The sequence below is a fragment of the Brassica napus genome, unplaced genomic scaffold (genome assembly GCF_020379485.1).
Source record: "Brassica napus cultivar Da-Ae unplaced genomic scaffold, Da-Ae ScsIHWf_1416;HRSCAF=2001, whole genome shotgun sequence".
In the NCBI taxonomy this organism is placed as follows: domain Eukaryota; kingdom Viridiplantae; phylum Streptophyta; class Magnoliopsida; order Brassicales; family Brassicaceae; genus Brassica; species Brassica napus.
In genome coordinates, this window is record NW_026014829.1 from 40,249 (window position 1) to 57,564 (window position 17,316).

The 17,316-nt window shown below is 35.3% G+C and overlaps 2 protein-coding genes and 1 pseudogene across 2 annotated transcripts; all 3 read left to right on the forward strand.

Annotated features, from left to right (window-relative positions):
- The first annotated feature begins 890 nt into the window (after nucleotides 1–890).
- On the forward strand, nucleotides 891–12,694 carry LOC111208592. Its single transcript, XM_022707770.2, has 3 exons — nucleotides 891–3,406; nucleotides 3,497–3,551; nucleotides 4,869–12,694. Exons 1-3 carry the CDS (start codon nucleotides 2,910–2,912, stop codon nucleotides 4,887–4,889), a joined length of 573 nt encoding a protein of 190 aa, XP_022563491.1. The 5' UTR covers nucleotides 891–2,909; the 3' UTR covers nucleotides 4,890–12,694.
- On the forward strand, nucleotides 5,506–6,111 carry LOC125597282. The gene has a single exon (XM_048772042.1). It carries the CDS (start codon nucleotides 5,506–5,508, stop codon nucleotides 6,109–6,111), a length of 606 nt encoding a protein of 201 aa, XP_048627999.1.
- Nucleotides 12,695–13,327: 633 nt separating the features above from the next.
- On the forward strand, nucleotides 13,328–16,813 carry LOC106374097 (annotated as a pseudogene).
- The last annotated feature ends 503 nt before the right edge of the window (nucleotides 16,814–17,316 follow it).

Below are 17,316 nucleotides of genomic sequence, written 5' to 3' on the forward strand. Positions count from 1 at the left end.
GGAAACATCAATGTTGAAATCCAAACCAAAAAAAATAACCCAATATGGTATAGGTTTACCCGTGGGTATCCAAAGTATTATCTTATTTACTCTGAAGATCATGTAAAATATTAATATCATTAATGTGAGCTGTAATATAAAAACAAGATTTTGCAATTTTATAGAAAACTTGTTTTAGCGCAAAAACTCGTTTATGATTTTGGAGGAAAAACTCGTTTTTTTCGGAAAAAAAATTATTTTGCAATTTTAACCGGAACTCATTTTGTGGATTTAGCGGTAAACATCGTTTTGACAGGAAAACTCATTTATGGTTTTAACGAGAAAACTTGTTAAATTGTTTTTGTGGCTTTAGCGGAAAATTTTCTTTTTGCGGTTTTTGGTCGGTAAATTTTTTTTGTGGTTTTGGTTGGAAAACGAGATTTTTGCGGTTTGCGGAAAAAATAATCTTTCTGGTTTTGGCGGAAAAACTCATTTTGCGGTTTTGGCGGAAAAACTTGTTTTTACGATTTTGGCGGGAAAATTTGTTAGATTTTGGCGGCAAACCTGTTTTCGCGGGAAAAATTTTTTGCGATTTTTGGCGGAAAAACTCGGTAACGGTTTTTTGCGAGAAAATTCGGTTTATCGGTTTTGGCAGGAAAACTCGGTTTTGCGGTTTTGGCGGGAAAACTCGATTTTGATTTTGACGGGAAAACTCAATTTTTTTGTTTTGGCGGGAAAACCCGGTTTTCCGTTTTTGGCGGGAAAACTCGGCTTTTTGGTTTCGGCAGGAAAACTCGGTTTTTCGGTTTTGACGGAAAAACTCGTTTTTATTTTGACGGGAAAACTCGGTTTTTCGGTTTTGGCGGGAAAACTCGATTTTCGGTTTTGGGGGGGGGGGAACTCGGTCTTTCGGTTTCGGCGGGAAAAATCGTTTTGTCGGGAAAATTGAGTTTTACGGTATTGGCGGGAAAACACATTTTGCGGTTTTGGCGGGATAACTCGATTTTGCGGTTTTCAGTCGGAAAACTCGATTTTGCGAGTTTAGCAGAAAACTCTATTATACGGTTTTTGCGGGAATATTCAGTATTGCGGTTTTGGACCAGTTCAAAATATAACACAAATCGATAAAATAATAACTTTTTAGAAAATTCTATGTATATATTTTTTTCCCTGTAAAATTATAAATTAATAATATTTAAATATATATAATTCATAAAAGCACAAACAAACATTGTATTATTAGTATTATTTCCACAATGGAATTCATGTCTATTTTTTCTTAATCTTAAATATATTTTGATAATATTTAGTAATGTTCTAAAAATCGCTAGGCGGTAACTTTGCGTTTTATAGAGGACTAGCGACTAGGCGGATTATTCGGGGCCTAAGCGAGGCCTAGGCGTTAGCAAATTATTGATTTATTTTATATATTTTATACATTTGTATAACATATTTTAGTTTTTAAGTTTAATTATAAAATTATTGTGATGAATTATCAAAATTAGATATACAAAACAGAAGAAAGTAGACAAATTTGTAGATTTGTAATAATATTATTGCTTTATTTAACATATATAGACAATTTTAGATCGATTTTAACCAATTTTAACCGATTTAGAACAGTTTAAACCAATTTGAATCATATAAATCAGTATAAATCGGATTTTAAGAAAATCGTTTCGGATAGGACCGAGTTGCTGCCTAGGCGGGGGCCTAGGCGCCGCCTAGACCGATTTTTAGAACCCTGATATTTAGTTAAATTATATCTAAAACCATATTCGAGTCATATGAAACATATTTCATATACATCAAATAATATAATAAAAATATCAGAGTCTAGTTTCTAAAATTTAATTAATGTATATACAGTAAAACTAACAATTTTTTTTACAAAAAATATATAAATTTTTTTTAAAAAAAACTTTTTGTAAACTAATACCCTTATAAATTAATAAATTACCATATTTCCATCATTATTAATTTATTGAGTTTTTACTGTAATATTACATGTTTGATTTTGGAAAATAGGCACCATATGTTAAAATTATAACAATTGTGAAAGCTTAGAAATGTACCACTCTACTTAAGCAATTAAAAAGTTGGGTCAAATCATACTCAAAAGAAAGACTAATAATTGACATGGAACAGATTAATCATAGCCTTAGAGCGGCTGCAACGGGAGTCCGTCATGAGTCCGTAGCCCAAGTCCTTAGGATATTTGAATATTAATATTGTGAAATGGGCTTGTTTTTAGACGGATCTGTACGGATCAATCCGTTAATAAGGGATCAAAGGATTGAGTCCTTCATGTACACGTGGCGTGCGATGGTTGGGCTTTGGATACTTTTGTGTTCCGTTTAGGTGAAAAAAAAAATCATTCGCGTTTGAACCCGTGGAAAAAAAATTCAGAGCTCAAGTGAAGAGGCGATTTCTCTCCGTCGTCGATCGTCTTCTTCCGTTATCTTCAAAGGCAAATACCGTTCTTCTGTGGTAGATTTAAGCATAGGTTAGCTTCGTTGTTGTTCTCGTGTCCCTCTTTGCTTCGTATTTCCGTCGAATCGAATTGGGGATTTCTTCGATTTAGGGTTTCAAAAAGTTTCGATTTTGGAATTTGTTTTGAATTCGTTTATGTTCAATTGGGGATCATTTTGTTTGTAGTTTGGGTTTCAATTCGTTTTGGGTTTCAAAACACGAATTGTTTTCAGTGAAGATTTTGTCATCGATTTGTTTTCCTTGTATTGTTTAGCTTCCATGTATAGATAGGTTAGCTTACTTGTATTGTTTTGAGCTTATCTTATTTTTTGCTTAGTTCGAAAACTAGTTAACTAGATCCCTCATTAGTCTCTGTTGTTGCGTTTTGTTCTTAATATTTTTTTTTCTTATTCGCTAATATAGTTTCTCTTACCATAATTTCTGCAGGCGAACGAACCATGGGCCAAGACTATAGCTACACTCAGCCTTCTTCTTCGTCAGAGGAGTTAGACATCACCTCTTTAATTGTAGCAGAAGGTGAACTCTACGCCAATGAAGTTAAGAGTAACTTCACAATTTCACAGGAGGATCAGTACGCAGCTGCACCTGAGGCCGATGAAGGGATCCCAAGGACATGCTATTGCGGTAGTGAGCCTGTAGTTAAAACGTCGTACACTCCAAAAAATCCATACAGGAGGTACTTCTCCTGCAACAACGTCGACGATGGAGAGTGCCACATCTGGAAATGGTGGGATGTGGCGATGCAAGAAGAGCTCCGTGAAACGCAAATACAACTTAGGATGCTCAAGGATCAATTCTTTGAGAGTGACCAGAAGGTGGCTAAGCTAGAGAAGATCTTACGTGTGCTAAGTAAGAAGACAGCAGTGGTTAAATATCGGTTTGCAAAGGGAGTTTGTCTACTGCTCTTGGTAATAGTGGTCATCGTAATGTGGAGGTAAGTTTCATGACCAATATTTAGATCATTTCTTTGATTTAAAATTCAAATTTTAATGAAAGTCTTATCTCTTGGCTTGTGTCTTTCAAGGAAGAGCCTCGGAGGATTTAAACATCAGTGTCTGAACTCGAGTTGGGCTTCAAAGGTACTATAATTATTATAGTTTAGATATATTCAGTAAATTAAAAATAACCTCTTTCTTCATGCTTTAATGATACTTCCTAACTCCTTGGATTTGATAGAATCGTACTTGTTAGCTTTAAGTGTAGCTACTATAGAACTTATTATGCTGATAAGAATGGTGGTAAATGCTTGTTTGCTTTGTAGTGGTGGTAAATGCTAGTTTGCTTTCTATCTGCCAAACTACTACGAAACTAAATGCTAAATCACTTTCTATCGCTTACTTAAGGGTCTGTGTTGCTAATAGAGTAACACAGACCATCATCTAAAATGAATACCAGTACTGGGTACGTTAATCTGTTGAATAGTCAGAGTTCAGTTGACCTTGAGTCACCCGAACCAGCTTGGTTCGGTAGCCAAGGTCGTGACGAGTATGTTTTCAACCCTGCTGTCGAGTCTTCTGTCCAGCCTGGTATCGAGTCTCCTGTCCAGCCTTCTGTCTCAGAGAGGAGAAAATGGACTGTCAATGAGGATAAAATCCTCATTGGTGCGTGGCTTAACACCAGCAAAGACCCTGTAGTGAGCTGTGAACAGAAAGCAGAACGTTTCTGGAAGAGAATCGTTGACTACTACAACGCAAGCCCACAACTGGTTGGGAAAGTACCTAGAGAGGTTCGTCCAGCGAAGCAGAGGTGGTCTAGGATTAACGACCAAGTCTGTAAATTCGTTGGATGCTATGACGCGGCGTTGAGGGGGGGCAGAGAAGTGGTCAGAATGAAGACGATGTAATGAAAGCTGCCCTCGACTCATTCTACACCATTTACGGGCACAAGTTCAGCCTCGAACATGCGTGGAGGGAGCTGAGGCATGACCAGAAATGGCAAGCGACCTATACGGTTAAAGACGGAGAGAAGGAGAAGCGCAAACAAGTCCACGATGTTGATACAGAAGATGAAGTGGCCGAACCTGAAATTAGACCAGTTGGTGTGAAAGCTGCTAAAGCTGCTGGTAAGATGAAGAAGAGTGGCAAGGAAGAAGAGATGTCACAGCTCCAGTCGATCTTGCAAATGAAAGAAAAACTCTCAAAACAAAAAATCCTAGAACGTTTATTTGGAAAAAAAGATCCAGTCTCTGAGGTGGAAGAATCACTCAAACTGAAACTGATGAATGAGATGTTATGAAGGTATTAATGTGCGTATGTAGTTGCATTGTATAGTTACATGTCGTCTCTACTTGGATTGAGCAGTTAGTTTGAGCAGTTACTTTGACTAGTTACTTTGAGTAGTTACTTTGAGTAGTTACTTTGAGTAGTTACTAACACTTGTCTTTTCTCATGTTTCAGGTACAGCAGCAGGACATGTGAACCAAGTCACGGGTGCGTTTGGAATCTCGAAGTGTGTTGTTGTTTTGCGAGTCACGGGTTTATGTTTTGTTTAAGTAGTAGTAGTATAAGTAACCCTCTCTGTTTTCCCCTGTGGTTACTCTCTATCAAACTTCTTTCCTATCTATCAAAGGTGTAATCTTCTTGCTGTAATCTTGTTGCTACAAACTCGGCCTCAACTTCAAGTTGTTGTAATCGAAGAAGTTTTAGGTAACTTCTCTTTATGTTCTCTTTCATCATCAGTCTTTGTTTAATGTTTTAGCTAACTTCTCATCAGCTTCTCTGTCAGTTAATAGACCCAGAAATATGTGAAGTTTATCATAACAACTATAACTTATAATTACTCTATTACAGAATGAATTATGTTGCTCTGCCACTTACATAAATATTTTAGACATGTTTTATTATATTTTCTGGTCAAATAAATATAAATACAGATAGATTTTGATATAAATACGCAAATAAATATAAATACAGATATATTTTAACTAATTTGGAGTAAGATTGATAAAAGGGAAATGTGAATCTCTTACATAATTTTAACTAATAGATTAAAAACTTGTACAATATAATTATTTATGAAACAGGATATCTAGAAATGTCATCATCTTCATCGGATGAATTCGAAGAGAGATTGGACGAAGTTTTCGATGAAATCTTTGAAGATACTTTCAACAATATAGTGGAGGCCCAATCCATACCGCAAAGTAGACGTGCTTATGTGGAACGAAACCGCGAAGGAGGACACGTCCGCTTATGGAATGACTACTTCAGCGCAGATTGTATATTTCCGGCACATTTATTCAGACGTCGTTTCCGCATGAATAAGGAATTATTCTTGCGTATTGTCCATGGCCTATCAGAGTGGGTTCCATTCTTTCAGCAAAGAAGAGATGCAACCGGGAGGTTCGGTCTATCTCCATTACAAATATGTACGGCAGCTATTCGTATGCTTGCTTATGGTTCTGCGGCTGATGCGGTTGATGAATATCTCCGACTTGGTGAGTCCACTGCACTTTCGTGTTTACATAATTTCACTGACGGAATAATACAATTATTTGGAGAAGAGTATCTACGACGACCCACACCCGAGGATCTACAACGACTACTCGATATTGGGGAGAAACGAGGGTTTCCTGGGATGGTCGGGAGCATTGACTGTATGCATTGGGAGTGGAAAAATTTCCCAACCGCTTTGAAATGACAGTACACACGTGGATCAGGAAAACCGACAATTGTCTTAGAGGCTGTTGCTTCACAAGATCTTTGGATATGGAAAGCTTTTTTTGGTCCTCCAGGTACCTTAAATGATATCAATGTCCTCGATCGGTCTTCTGTTTTTGATGACATTTTAGAAGGTCGAGCTCCGAGGGTAAAGTACATGGTCAACGGACACATGTATAAGTTGGCGTACTACCTCACAGACGGTATATATCCAAAATGGTCAACATTTATCCAATCTATCACCCTCCCTCAAACTCCTCAACAAGAGTTATTTGCTAAAGTTCAAGAAGTAACCCGAAAAGATGTGGAGCGGGCTTTTGGAGTATTGCAAGCTCGATTTGCGATTGTGAGAAACCCGGTAAAAACATTGGATAGAGAAAAGATAGGGAAGATTATGAGAGCATGTATCATACTCCACAATATGATTGTCGAAGATGAACGGGATGGATACTCTCCTATTGATGAAGATTAGGAATTATTCTATATTTATGTTAAATAATTGTTCTTATCTTTAATTGTTGTATTTTTATGTTTAATTAATGTATTTTATGTTTAATTATTGTATTTTATGTTAAGTTATAGTATTTATTCATCTAATATATAAAAAATTTATTTCACTAAAAAAACAATTTTTTAATTCCTAAGGATTCTAATTTTGGGATCACCATTGTACACACATTTTTCACAAGAATCCTTAACTATTCAAAAAAAAAAAATAATAATAATAATTACTAATCTAATCTTAAGGACTCCACAATTGGTATCACCATTGTGGATGCTCTTATTTCCATGTTCACGGTTGCAGTTGCAGTTGCGCTGAGCTTGGAACATAAGGGCACACAAATGGGTACTAGAATACCGGGAGCACAAATCCAAATTTGTTGTTTTTTCTATGATTCAGACCTCTCCCATATTCACAGACTTGAAATATTCATCGTGTCCAATTATGTTAGCTCTTTGGTTGTAACGGATCTCAGTCCGTGTCCACCATTGTCTAGATCGACAAGCACAGCAACTTTCCTCGTCAATGAAGAAACTCCCAGCTAGACCATCAACATTAAAAATAGAGATGAACCTCAATAACTTGCTCCATGAAACAGCGTCTTGATTAATCTTATTTGTGATCCAAATCTCCAATGCCGGACCGTTCACCCAGCTTTCCTGTAAGACCGCAAGCTGCTCCTCTCTAACAAAAGATAACGACACAAATATATCTACACTATGAGCGTTAAATGGTGGAGGCAGCCGCTTACTAAATCTCTTTGTTGTAAAATCAAAAGAGATTATATCCTCAATATTATTTCTTCTACCCACTCTCATCCTCTTTTTAGCTAAAAGATGAGTATTCCTTTCAGAGACACGCCACTTTGATAAAAATCTATATTTATTTCAGTAAAAATAATGCGTGATTATGAAAAATATCACTGATAGATTTGTTTACATGTAAAGGGTATATGTTTTCTCTTTTAACTATCTAAAATGCTGCATTTCATGCTTTGATTTTATTAGTCGCCTAATTTGGGTATATATATGTTTTTCAGTTCCATTTTCCAGGACAAGTGTAGTTTACTATAATGTAGTCCAGTTTTGTTATATCAGGCTATGTCGAGATGACTGTTGCAGTAACCGAGTCAGTGTTGAAGAAGAGAATGAGCGAGCACGGAACATTCTAATGCACCCTATATTTCATATGTTGAATGAGCTAGGTCCATATGTTGGATCCAATTGGTGTCAAAATGTATGCCTTCTCTATGATAACATTCTGATGCACCTTGGTAGATTTGTGTACATGTAAAGGGTATAGGTTTTCTCTTTTTACTATCTAAAATGCTACATTTCGTGCTTTGATTTTATCAGCAGTCTAACTTGGGTTTATATACGTTTTTCAGTTCTATTTTCCAGGACAATTGTAGCTTAATATAGTGTAATCCAGTCTTGTTATATTTGGCTATGTCGAGATGACGGTTGCAGTAACCAAAACTGTTGTTCCCGAGTCAGTGTTGAAGAAGAGAGTGAGGGAGGACGGAACATTCTAATGCACCCTGAATATCATAAGTTGAATGAGCTAGGTCCATATGTTGGATCCAATTGGTGTCAAAATATATGCCTTCTCTATGATAACATTCTGATGCACCTTGGGTTTCAGGGGATAGGGAAGCATGACATCATCTATGTGGACGATCTGATCCCACATTTCGTAGAACATTTGTGTTAAAAAGTGTGCCTAGACGAGGCCTAGGCTAGAGGTGAAGTTACTTGGACCCGGCGGTGATTGTGGTAAAATTGAAGAAGATTTTGGAGGAGATGGGGCTGGTGAATTGTTTGTGGAAGTTGAAGAGTATAATTATGATGATGAATGGATTTTTAGTTTTAAAGTTTGTTTTCAGCTTAGTTTTATGAAAACTTTATTTTAAACCTTGTTTGAATAGTTTATTGTTCCGTTGTTTTCTATTACCTAAATACTTTTTTGACATTTGAAAGTACACACTTCAGTTCTTAAACTTGGAAAATTTAAACAATTTACACTAGCAGAAGTTCAGTCACATGATTCAGAAGTAATCGTTAAGAGGAGAAAAACAAAAACAAGTAAAAATTAACAACTAACAACGCAATACAAATTATTTAAACTTCAAAATAAAATAACATTTTTTAAACTTAAGAAGCAAACGTATTTCTAATTAAACTACAAATGCAATTGTGATAACATAAAACATAAACATTGACCAAATACCAAAAACATATCTTAAACTAAATATTTGAGTTAATTATTCATGTAATAGATAATCATTTTAGGTATTCATTAATATCTTGTATATTTTTGGTATATTCATATATTTATTTGGGTTTGGGTTTGGTTCGGGTAAAACTCATAATCCAAAATACCGTAGAAACAAGACCCATTCGGTATTTATGTCGGGTTTGGTTTGGATTCATTTTTATCGGATCGGGTTTGGTTCTTGTTTTTGGATTCGGTTAATTCGCCCAGTTATGTATCAAATTAAAAAAATTGTGTGAGTTATAATATATGTCAATATATTTTGGATTTTGTTTTAAATAAGTTATAAATAGAATATGCAATGTATTATGGATTATGGATTATTTTAAATAAGTCACTCATAAAAATCCATTAGAGTTAATTTCAAATGATTATATATAAGAATATGTGCAAAGTCATTTAGATGTGAGTATTCAATCATTAATTCTAAATTCTACTATATGATATATAGGTTATAATTTAAAAGATTAAAAACTGAAATAATTTTTAATGAAATTATGTGTACGAATTACAAATTATCTATAATATATCTTAGATTTTGTATTTAATCATTTACTCATGAAATCTATTAGACTTAATTTCAAATGACACCATATAATAATCATTTAGTTCTGAATAAAATGATTTTTAATGAACTATTTGAGCTTAACTGAAGAACACTATATTTAGAAATCTATGACACATGATTTACAAATTAAAGATCGGATAACATTTAGTTCTAAAACAAAATCTAAAATCATTAAATGAATAATACCAAATTATGGTTAAATTTAAACTTTTAAAAGTCCATCATTATATAGCACCTCTTTAGTTTTAAATACGTTAAATTAGATTTTAGTAACACTGAATTTTAAAATATATTAAATATTTACAAAATACAAAATCGAGTAATAGTAAATTTTAAATCAATTTCATTAATAGAAAAAGCAACATATAGTCGTTAGATTTGGACTATATTAAAATCCTCTCTCTCTTTTTTAAACAAAGAACATTTATTCTTAAACTCCCTCCTAAAAATGTCTTTGAATCATAAATACATCACTGAGAGAGCTCTGCATCATCCTATTGCAATATATATATCTCACTGTTGGATTTAATTCTTGTTACAGCAATCAAACGTAGTAAAAAACTAGAATTTCAACCAATAGGATCACTCTAAAACGAAAATAAAAGAAGGCAGTCGATTGAAAAATCATAGTGTCTCTGAGAACTTGAAACTTAGCAAAACAATCATCATCATCATTATAATCAACATCAGCTGCGGTGTGTCATCATCTATCTGGATATTTTCTTCTGATTTGTAATAATGTTCTATCATTCGAAGAAACACATGCGTTGGTTCAATTTACGAAAGAGACACATGCGAAGAAACTCCTCACGTGATCCACCGAAGTCAACACACCCTATCGTCTACGAAAAACAGAACCAACATGTTGATTATGAGTATGAGAAGTTAAACTTCAGCAGAGATGGGTTTGATGAATGGATAAAAACTACAGATTTTATATCATGTTCTCTAACTGGTTAGTCATCTGCCATTATTTTAAAGTTTCCCTATATATGAGCGCAAGGTTGATTTCAAAAATAATCAACCATTTTCCCTATATATTATCTTACTATGGAATCGGGGTTTTCATATTCATCAAATACCAACAGCCTTTCCCTTGTTGTTGATCCACCTCCAAAAATCGATTTGCCTTTTGAGATTTTGTTTAGTGTTAATTCATTGGTGCATGATGCGTGTTTTCCTGCCACAAGTCTTGATACTGAGTTTTATCTGTTTCTTGATCCCAAAACACACGACAGAGCGCATTCATTGATTATGCTCTTCAAAAGTTATTGTGCCTTGGAAAATGTTCGTATGCTCATGTTGCTTGGCTCACCCAAGAGTACTCAGAATGGAAGAAGAAAGAAAAGCCTATGCAATCGACTTTAGAATATAAACTTAGACTTTTTAATATATGTAGGGTTAAAGTTACACCAACTAGAGTGTACTTCTCTGGACCGGAGCCTTATGAGTCAAATCGTGTCTTTAGATACTATGACAAAATTGTTGATATACTCTAAAGACTCGATTTTACTCATGAGGCTTCAGTCCAGAGAAGTACATTCGCGTAGGTGTAATTTTGACCCTACGTATATTAAAAAGTTCACGTTGATAGTCCAAAGTTGATTTCATAGGCTTTTCTTTCTTCCCCCATTCCAAGGACTCTTTGGCTAGCCAAGCAACATGCTCATAGGAACATTTTCCAAGGCATAATAACTTTGGAAGAGCATAATCAATGAATGCTCTGTCGTGTGTTTTGGGATCAAGAAACTGATAAAACTCAGTATCAAGACTTGTGGGAGGAAGACATGCATTCTGCACCAATGAATTAACATTGAACAAAATCTCAAAAGGCAAATCAAATTCTGGAGGTGGATCAACAACAGGGGAAAGGCTGTTGGTATTTGATGAATATGAAAACTCCGATTCCATAGTAAAGATAATATAAGGGGAAACTGTTGATTATTTTTGAAATCAACCTTGCGCTCATAGGGAAACTTAAAAAAAAATGGCAGATGACTGACCAATTAGAGAACATGATGTAAAATCTGTAGTTTTTATCCATTCATCAAATCCATCTCTGCTGAAGTTTTACTTCTCATACTCATCATCAACATGTTGGTTCTGTTTTTCATAGATTTTGGGACCTCCTTTTTTAACTGAATCAAAAGAGGCTTTGAAGCCTTTTCTTGTGAGAGATGCCAATTGATTTGCCTGATGTTCTCAAAAGGTATCTTCATTCGGTAGTTTCACCCAAATGCACCGAGAAATGCAGGTTATGGTTGCCACTTCCAAAAGTAATCGCTAAGAGGAGAAAACCAAAAACAAGTAAAAATTAACAACTAACAATGCAATAAAAATGATTTAAACTTCAAAATAAAATCACATTGTTTAAACTTAAGAAGCAAACATATTCATAATTAAACTTCAATGCAATTGTCAAAACAAAAGTATTGACCAAATACCAAAAACATATATTAAACTAAATATTTGAGTTAATTATTCATTTAATAGATAATTATTTTAGGTATTCAATAATATCTTGTGTATTTTTGGTTTTTCAGATATTTATTTGGGTTTGGGTTTGGTTCGGATAAAACTCATAATCCAAAATACTGTAGAATAAAGCCCATTCGGTATTTATGTCGGGTTTGGTTTGGATTCATTTTTATCGGATCGGGTTCGGTTCTGATTTTTGTATCCGGTTTATTCGCCCATTTATATATCAAATTAAATTTTTTTGTGAATTCTAACTTATGCAAGATATTTTGGATTCTAATTTAAATAAGTTATAAATAGAATATGCTATATATTATGGATTCTTTGAAACAAGTTACTAATAAAGATCCGTTAAATTTAAATGATTATATTCAGAAATAGTTGCAAAGTCATTTAGGTGTGATTATTCAATCATTGATTTTTAATTCTACTATATGATACATAGGTTTATAATTTATAAGATTAAAAATTGAAATCATTTTAAATGAAATTATGTGTACGGATTACAAATTATCTATAATATATCTTAGATTTTGTATTTAATCATTTACTCGTGAAATCTATTAGACTTCATTTCAAATGACACCATATACTAATCATTTAGTTTTGAATAAAACTGAGTTTTAATGAACTATTTGAGCTTAATTGGAGAACACTATATTTAGAAATCTATGACACATGATTTACAAATAAAAGATCTGATAACATTTAGTTCTAAAACATAATCTAAAATCATTAAATGAATAATACCAAATTATGGTTAAATTTAAACTTTAAAAAAGTCCAACATTATATAGCACCTTTTAGTTTTAAATAACGTTAAATTAGATTTTAGTAACACTAAATTTTAAAATATATTAAATATTTAAAAAATACAGTATCCAACAATAGTAAATTTCAAATCAATTTCATTAATAGACAAAGCAGCATATAGTCGTTAGATTTGGACTATGTTAAAATCCTCTCTCTCTTTTTTAAACAAAGAACATTTATTCTTAAACTCCCTCCTAAAAAATGTCTTTGAATCATAAATACATCACTGAGAGAGCTCTGCATTATCCGATTGCAATATATATATCTCACTGTCGGATTTAATTCTTGTTACAACAATCAAACGTAGTAGAGAACTAGAAGAACATCAACCAATAGGATCAATCTAAAACAAAAATAAAGAGAAGGCTGTCGATTTGAAAAAATCATAGTGTCTGACAGAACTTGAAACTTAGCAAAACAATCATCATCGTCATCATCATAATCAACATCAGCTGCGGTATGTCATCATCTATCTGGATATTTTCTTCTGATTTGTAATAATGTTCTAGCATTCTTGCTTATGTTAGATTCTGTTTTTTCTTCAATGATTTATAGGAGACAATGGGAAAGACGGTTAATGTGAGTGGCTTCCCACCTGAGGTGAACGCAATGGAGGTTAGACAGCTTTTCGAGAGTATCACTGGTTCGGGAACTATTCACGCGATCAGGCATAAAAAGACTAAGCATGGTGAAAAATTTTATGCGCTGGTTCAGTTTGCACAAGAGACACATGCGAATAAACTCCTCACGCAATCCACCGAAGTCAACACACCCTATCGTCTCAATTTTCATGAATGGAAATATGAAATTGACAGTAAAGACAAAGCTTCAATGGAACATTATATCGACGGTTTACTCATGCATTTTGGATTTTTGGCGACACCAGAGAAATTCAAATATCTGTACAGTGTTGGTTGTTCGTTTGGAAGTGGTAACCAGAACCTGCATTTCTCGGCGCATTTGAGTGAAGACTACATCGGGCGAATCAGTTGGCATCTCTCACAAGAAAAGGATTCAAAACTTCTTTTGATTCAGTTAAAAGGAGGTCCCAAAATTTATGAAAACCAGAATCAACATGTCGATCCTGAGTATGAAAAGTTAAACTTCTGCAGAGGTGGGTTTGATAACTACAGATTTTACATCAACCTCTCTAATCGGTCAGTCATCTGCCATTGCCTTAAAGTTTCCCCGTGAGCTCAAGGTTGATTTCAAAAATATTGTAATCAACAGTTCCCTCCAGAATTTGATTTGCCTTTTGAGATCTTGTTCAATGTTAGTTCATTGGTCCAGAATGCGTGTTTTCCTCCCACAAGTCTTGATACTGCTTTTTATCAGTTTCTTGATCCCAAAACACTTAATTGACAGAGCATTCATTGATTATGCTCTTCCAAAGTTATTATCCCTTGGAAAATGTCCGTATGATCATATTGCTTGGCTAACCAAAGAGTACTTGGAATGGGGGAAGAAAGAAAAGCCAACGGAATCAACTTTGGACTATCAACATGGACTTTTTGATATACGTAGGGTCAAAATTACACCTACGTGAGTGTACTTCTCTGGACCGAAGCCTCATGAGTCAAATCGGGTACTTAGAGAATATGCCAAGCATATCAACAATTTCATCATAGTGTCTTTTGTTGATGAGAATCTGAAAACTCTTTCCTGCAATGATCTGTCTCCAAGATCTTCTGTGAACAGAAAGACCAAGGTTTACGACAGGATATATTCTGTTCTTAGTGATGGTGTTGTCATCGGAAAGAAAAAATTTGAGTTTCTTGCTTACTCTGCTAGCCAGTTGAAGAGCACATCGACTTGGATGTTTGCACCCATCGACGGGATTAAGGCAGCGGATATTAGATCGTGGATGGGGGACTTTGGGAGCATAAAGAATGTTTCCAAGTATGCTGCAAGGCTGGGACAATCTTTCGGCTCTTCTAAAGAGACGCTCACTGTCAAAGCTGATGATGTTGAGCTGATTCCTGATGTGGAGATCTTCTCTTCAGGGAAACGCTATGTGTTTTCAGATGGAATTGGGAAAATTTCTTCCGATTTTGCTGAACTAGTGGCTAGGAAATGCGATATTGAAGGTGTGTCTCCATCTGCGTTTCAGATTAGATATGGAGGGTACAAAGGAGTAGTCGCTAAGGATCCAAACTCCTCAAAGAAACTGTCTTTGAGGAGTAGTATGAGAAAGTTCCATTCGGATCACACAAAACTGGATGTGTTGGCATGGACCAAGGAACAGCCTTGTTATCTAAACAGACAAATGATAACACTTTTGTCCACTTTGGGGGTTAGTGACAGTGTTTTTGAAAAGAAACAGAAGGAAGTTGTGGATACGTTAGACTTCGTCTTAACTGACCCGATGAAGATTCTCTGTCTAATGCCTCCAAGGGAGCATACCAAATTTCTCAAGGATCTAGTCTCTTGTGGTATTAAACCCTCAGAGCCATTTCTATCAATGATGCTTCACTACATCAGAGAATCAAAACTGGTGGAACTACGTACCAAGACGCGTATTATAATTCCTAAAGGTAGATCCATGATGGGTTGTATGGATGAAACGAATACGCTAGAATACGGTCAGGTGTTCGTACGATGTTCATATTCGACAAATCTCAGTCTCACGTCAGAATCCAGTCCCACACAAGATCCTACTCTCACCCTAGATTCCAAGCCGCCATACAACATCATAGGAGATGTTGTTGTTGCGAAAAGTCCGTGCTTGCATCCCGGAGATGTCCGTGTGCTTAAAGCTATTGCAGTGACAGATTTGAATCATATGACTGACTGCATTGTTTTCCCCCAAAAGGGGCATAGGTAAACACCTTTTTTTAAATGTTGATTGTGATTGTTTTGAGAAGTATTATTTGCTTCTGGTTTGAATTTTTTTTCTTCTGTTTGGTTGCTGCATAGGCCACATCCAAATGAGTGTTCTGGAAGCGATTTGGATGGAGATTTGTATTTCGTAAGCTGGGATCCTGAGCTGATACCACCAAATACGTATGAGCCAATGGACTACACTGCTGAGGAACCTCAAGCTTTGGATCATGAGGTCACCATTCAGGTCAGAAGAGTTAAATCAAGCTATTGTTATCGTAAGTTTATTATTTGTTAAAGAATAATTCATGATTGTTGGCTTTATAAATTCCAGGAAATCACCAACCATTTCACGAACTACCCTCTGAATAACAATGTAGGAACAATCTCAAATTTGCATAAGGTGTTTGCGGATAAAGAGGGGGAGAAGGCAGGGAGCAAACAATGCCTTGAACTGGCAAAGATGTTTTCAGCAGCTGTTGATTTCCCGAAAACCGGGGTTGAAGTCAAAATACCACCACATTTGTATGTAAAAGAATATCCAGATTTTATGGAAAATCAGAATAAACTAGCGTACAAGTCCAAGACAGTGATCGGTAAGCTTTTCAGAGAGCTCAAGAAACTAGGTCCTCCATCTATCTCGAGCACATCCTCCACTCCTTTGTCTCATGATAAGGATCTTGTGTTCATGGGATTTCAGAACCATATTGAGCTAGCAACCGACTACAAGAAAAGTTACGATTCAAAATTACGTCATTTGATGGACACTTTTGGAATTGAAACAGAAGCTGAGATTGTTTGTCGTGGTATGGGGATGACAGAGCCGTTCACCGAGAGTGGGGAGATGATTGAAAAGGCGTTTCGCTCGCTGACAAAAGAGGCATTATCTTGGTTCATTGCCGATGAAGGGGTGGATGAATTGGCAAAAGCCTCTGCTTGGTATATTGTGACAAATTACAAAGACTATGTGTCAACGGACTGCCTTGAGAGCAATCAACTCTGGAGCTTCCCATGGTGCGTTTATGATAGGCTATTGAAGATCAAAATGCTGAACAACAAGGCAGAGGTTTGTGAAGAGACGCATTAAAACTGTGTTTTGTTACTAATAAGATAATTTTGGAGATTTTGCTCATATCATGTTCATAAAACTAAAGGAACAAGACTGACTATAACTTTTTTATCAACGAACAAGACTGAGAGCATCCACAATGGGAGCTCTTAAGGGAATCCTTAGAGGGTGTGGAGCCCACTTTCTTATAGTTTGTGCAAAAAAGAATCCTTAAAATCCTTTGATAAGGATTGATCCTTACACTGTTCACGAGTCCCATTGACTACGTGGCGGCCCGTGAATGGTCATCTTTTTTTTTTTTTTTTTTTAAACTCCAAAATATCCAAGATTAATCTGAAATGCCCTTGTGCTAAGGACTCCAATGAGTCTCATCATTGCGGATGGTCTGAGTATATGCGAAAGTACAGTACCTATGCATTTAATGCATTTTAAAAAATATAATAATTCAGAAGTTTGCCCTGTAGACAGTACTTGGTTCCCTATTTGGCGTTGATCTTCCATACCAGTTTGATTTATGTTGTTGGGTTCTGTAACAAAACTTCTGTTCTCTAAGTTTCTAGATGGATCTTCACTGGGATCATCATTTGACATATCAGTTGGAGTTTCAAGATGCCAGGATTTTAGGTTTGCCCCCACCAAGGTGGAGATCAAGACGGATTCT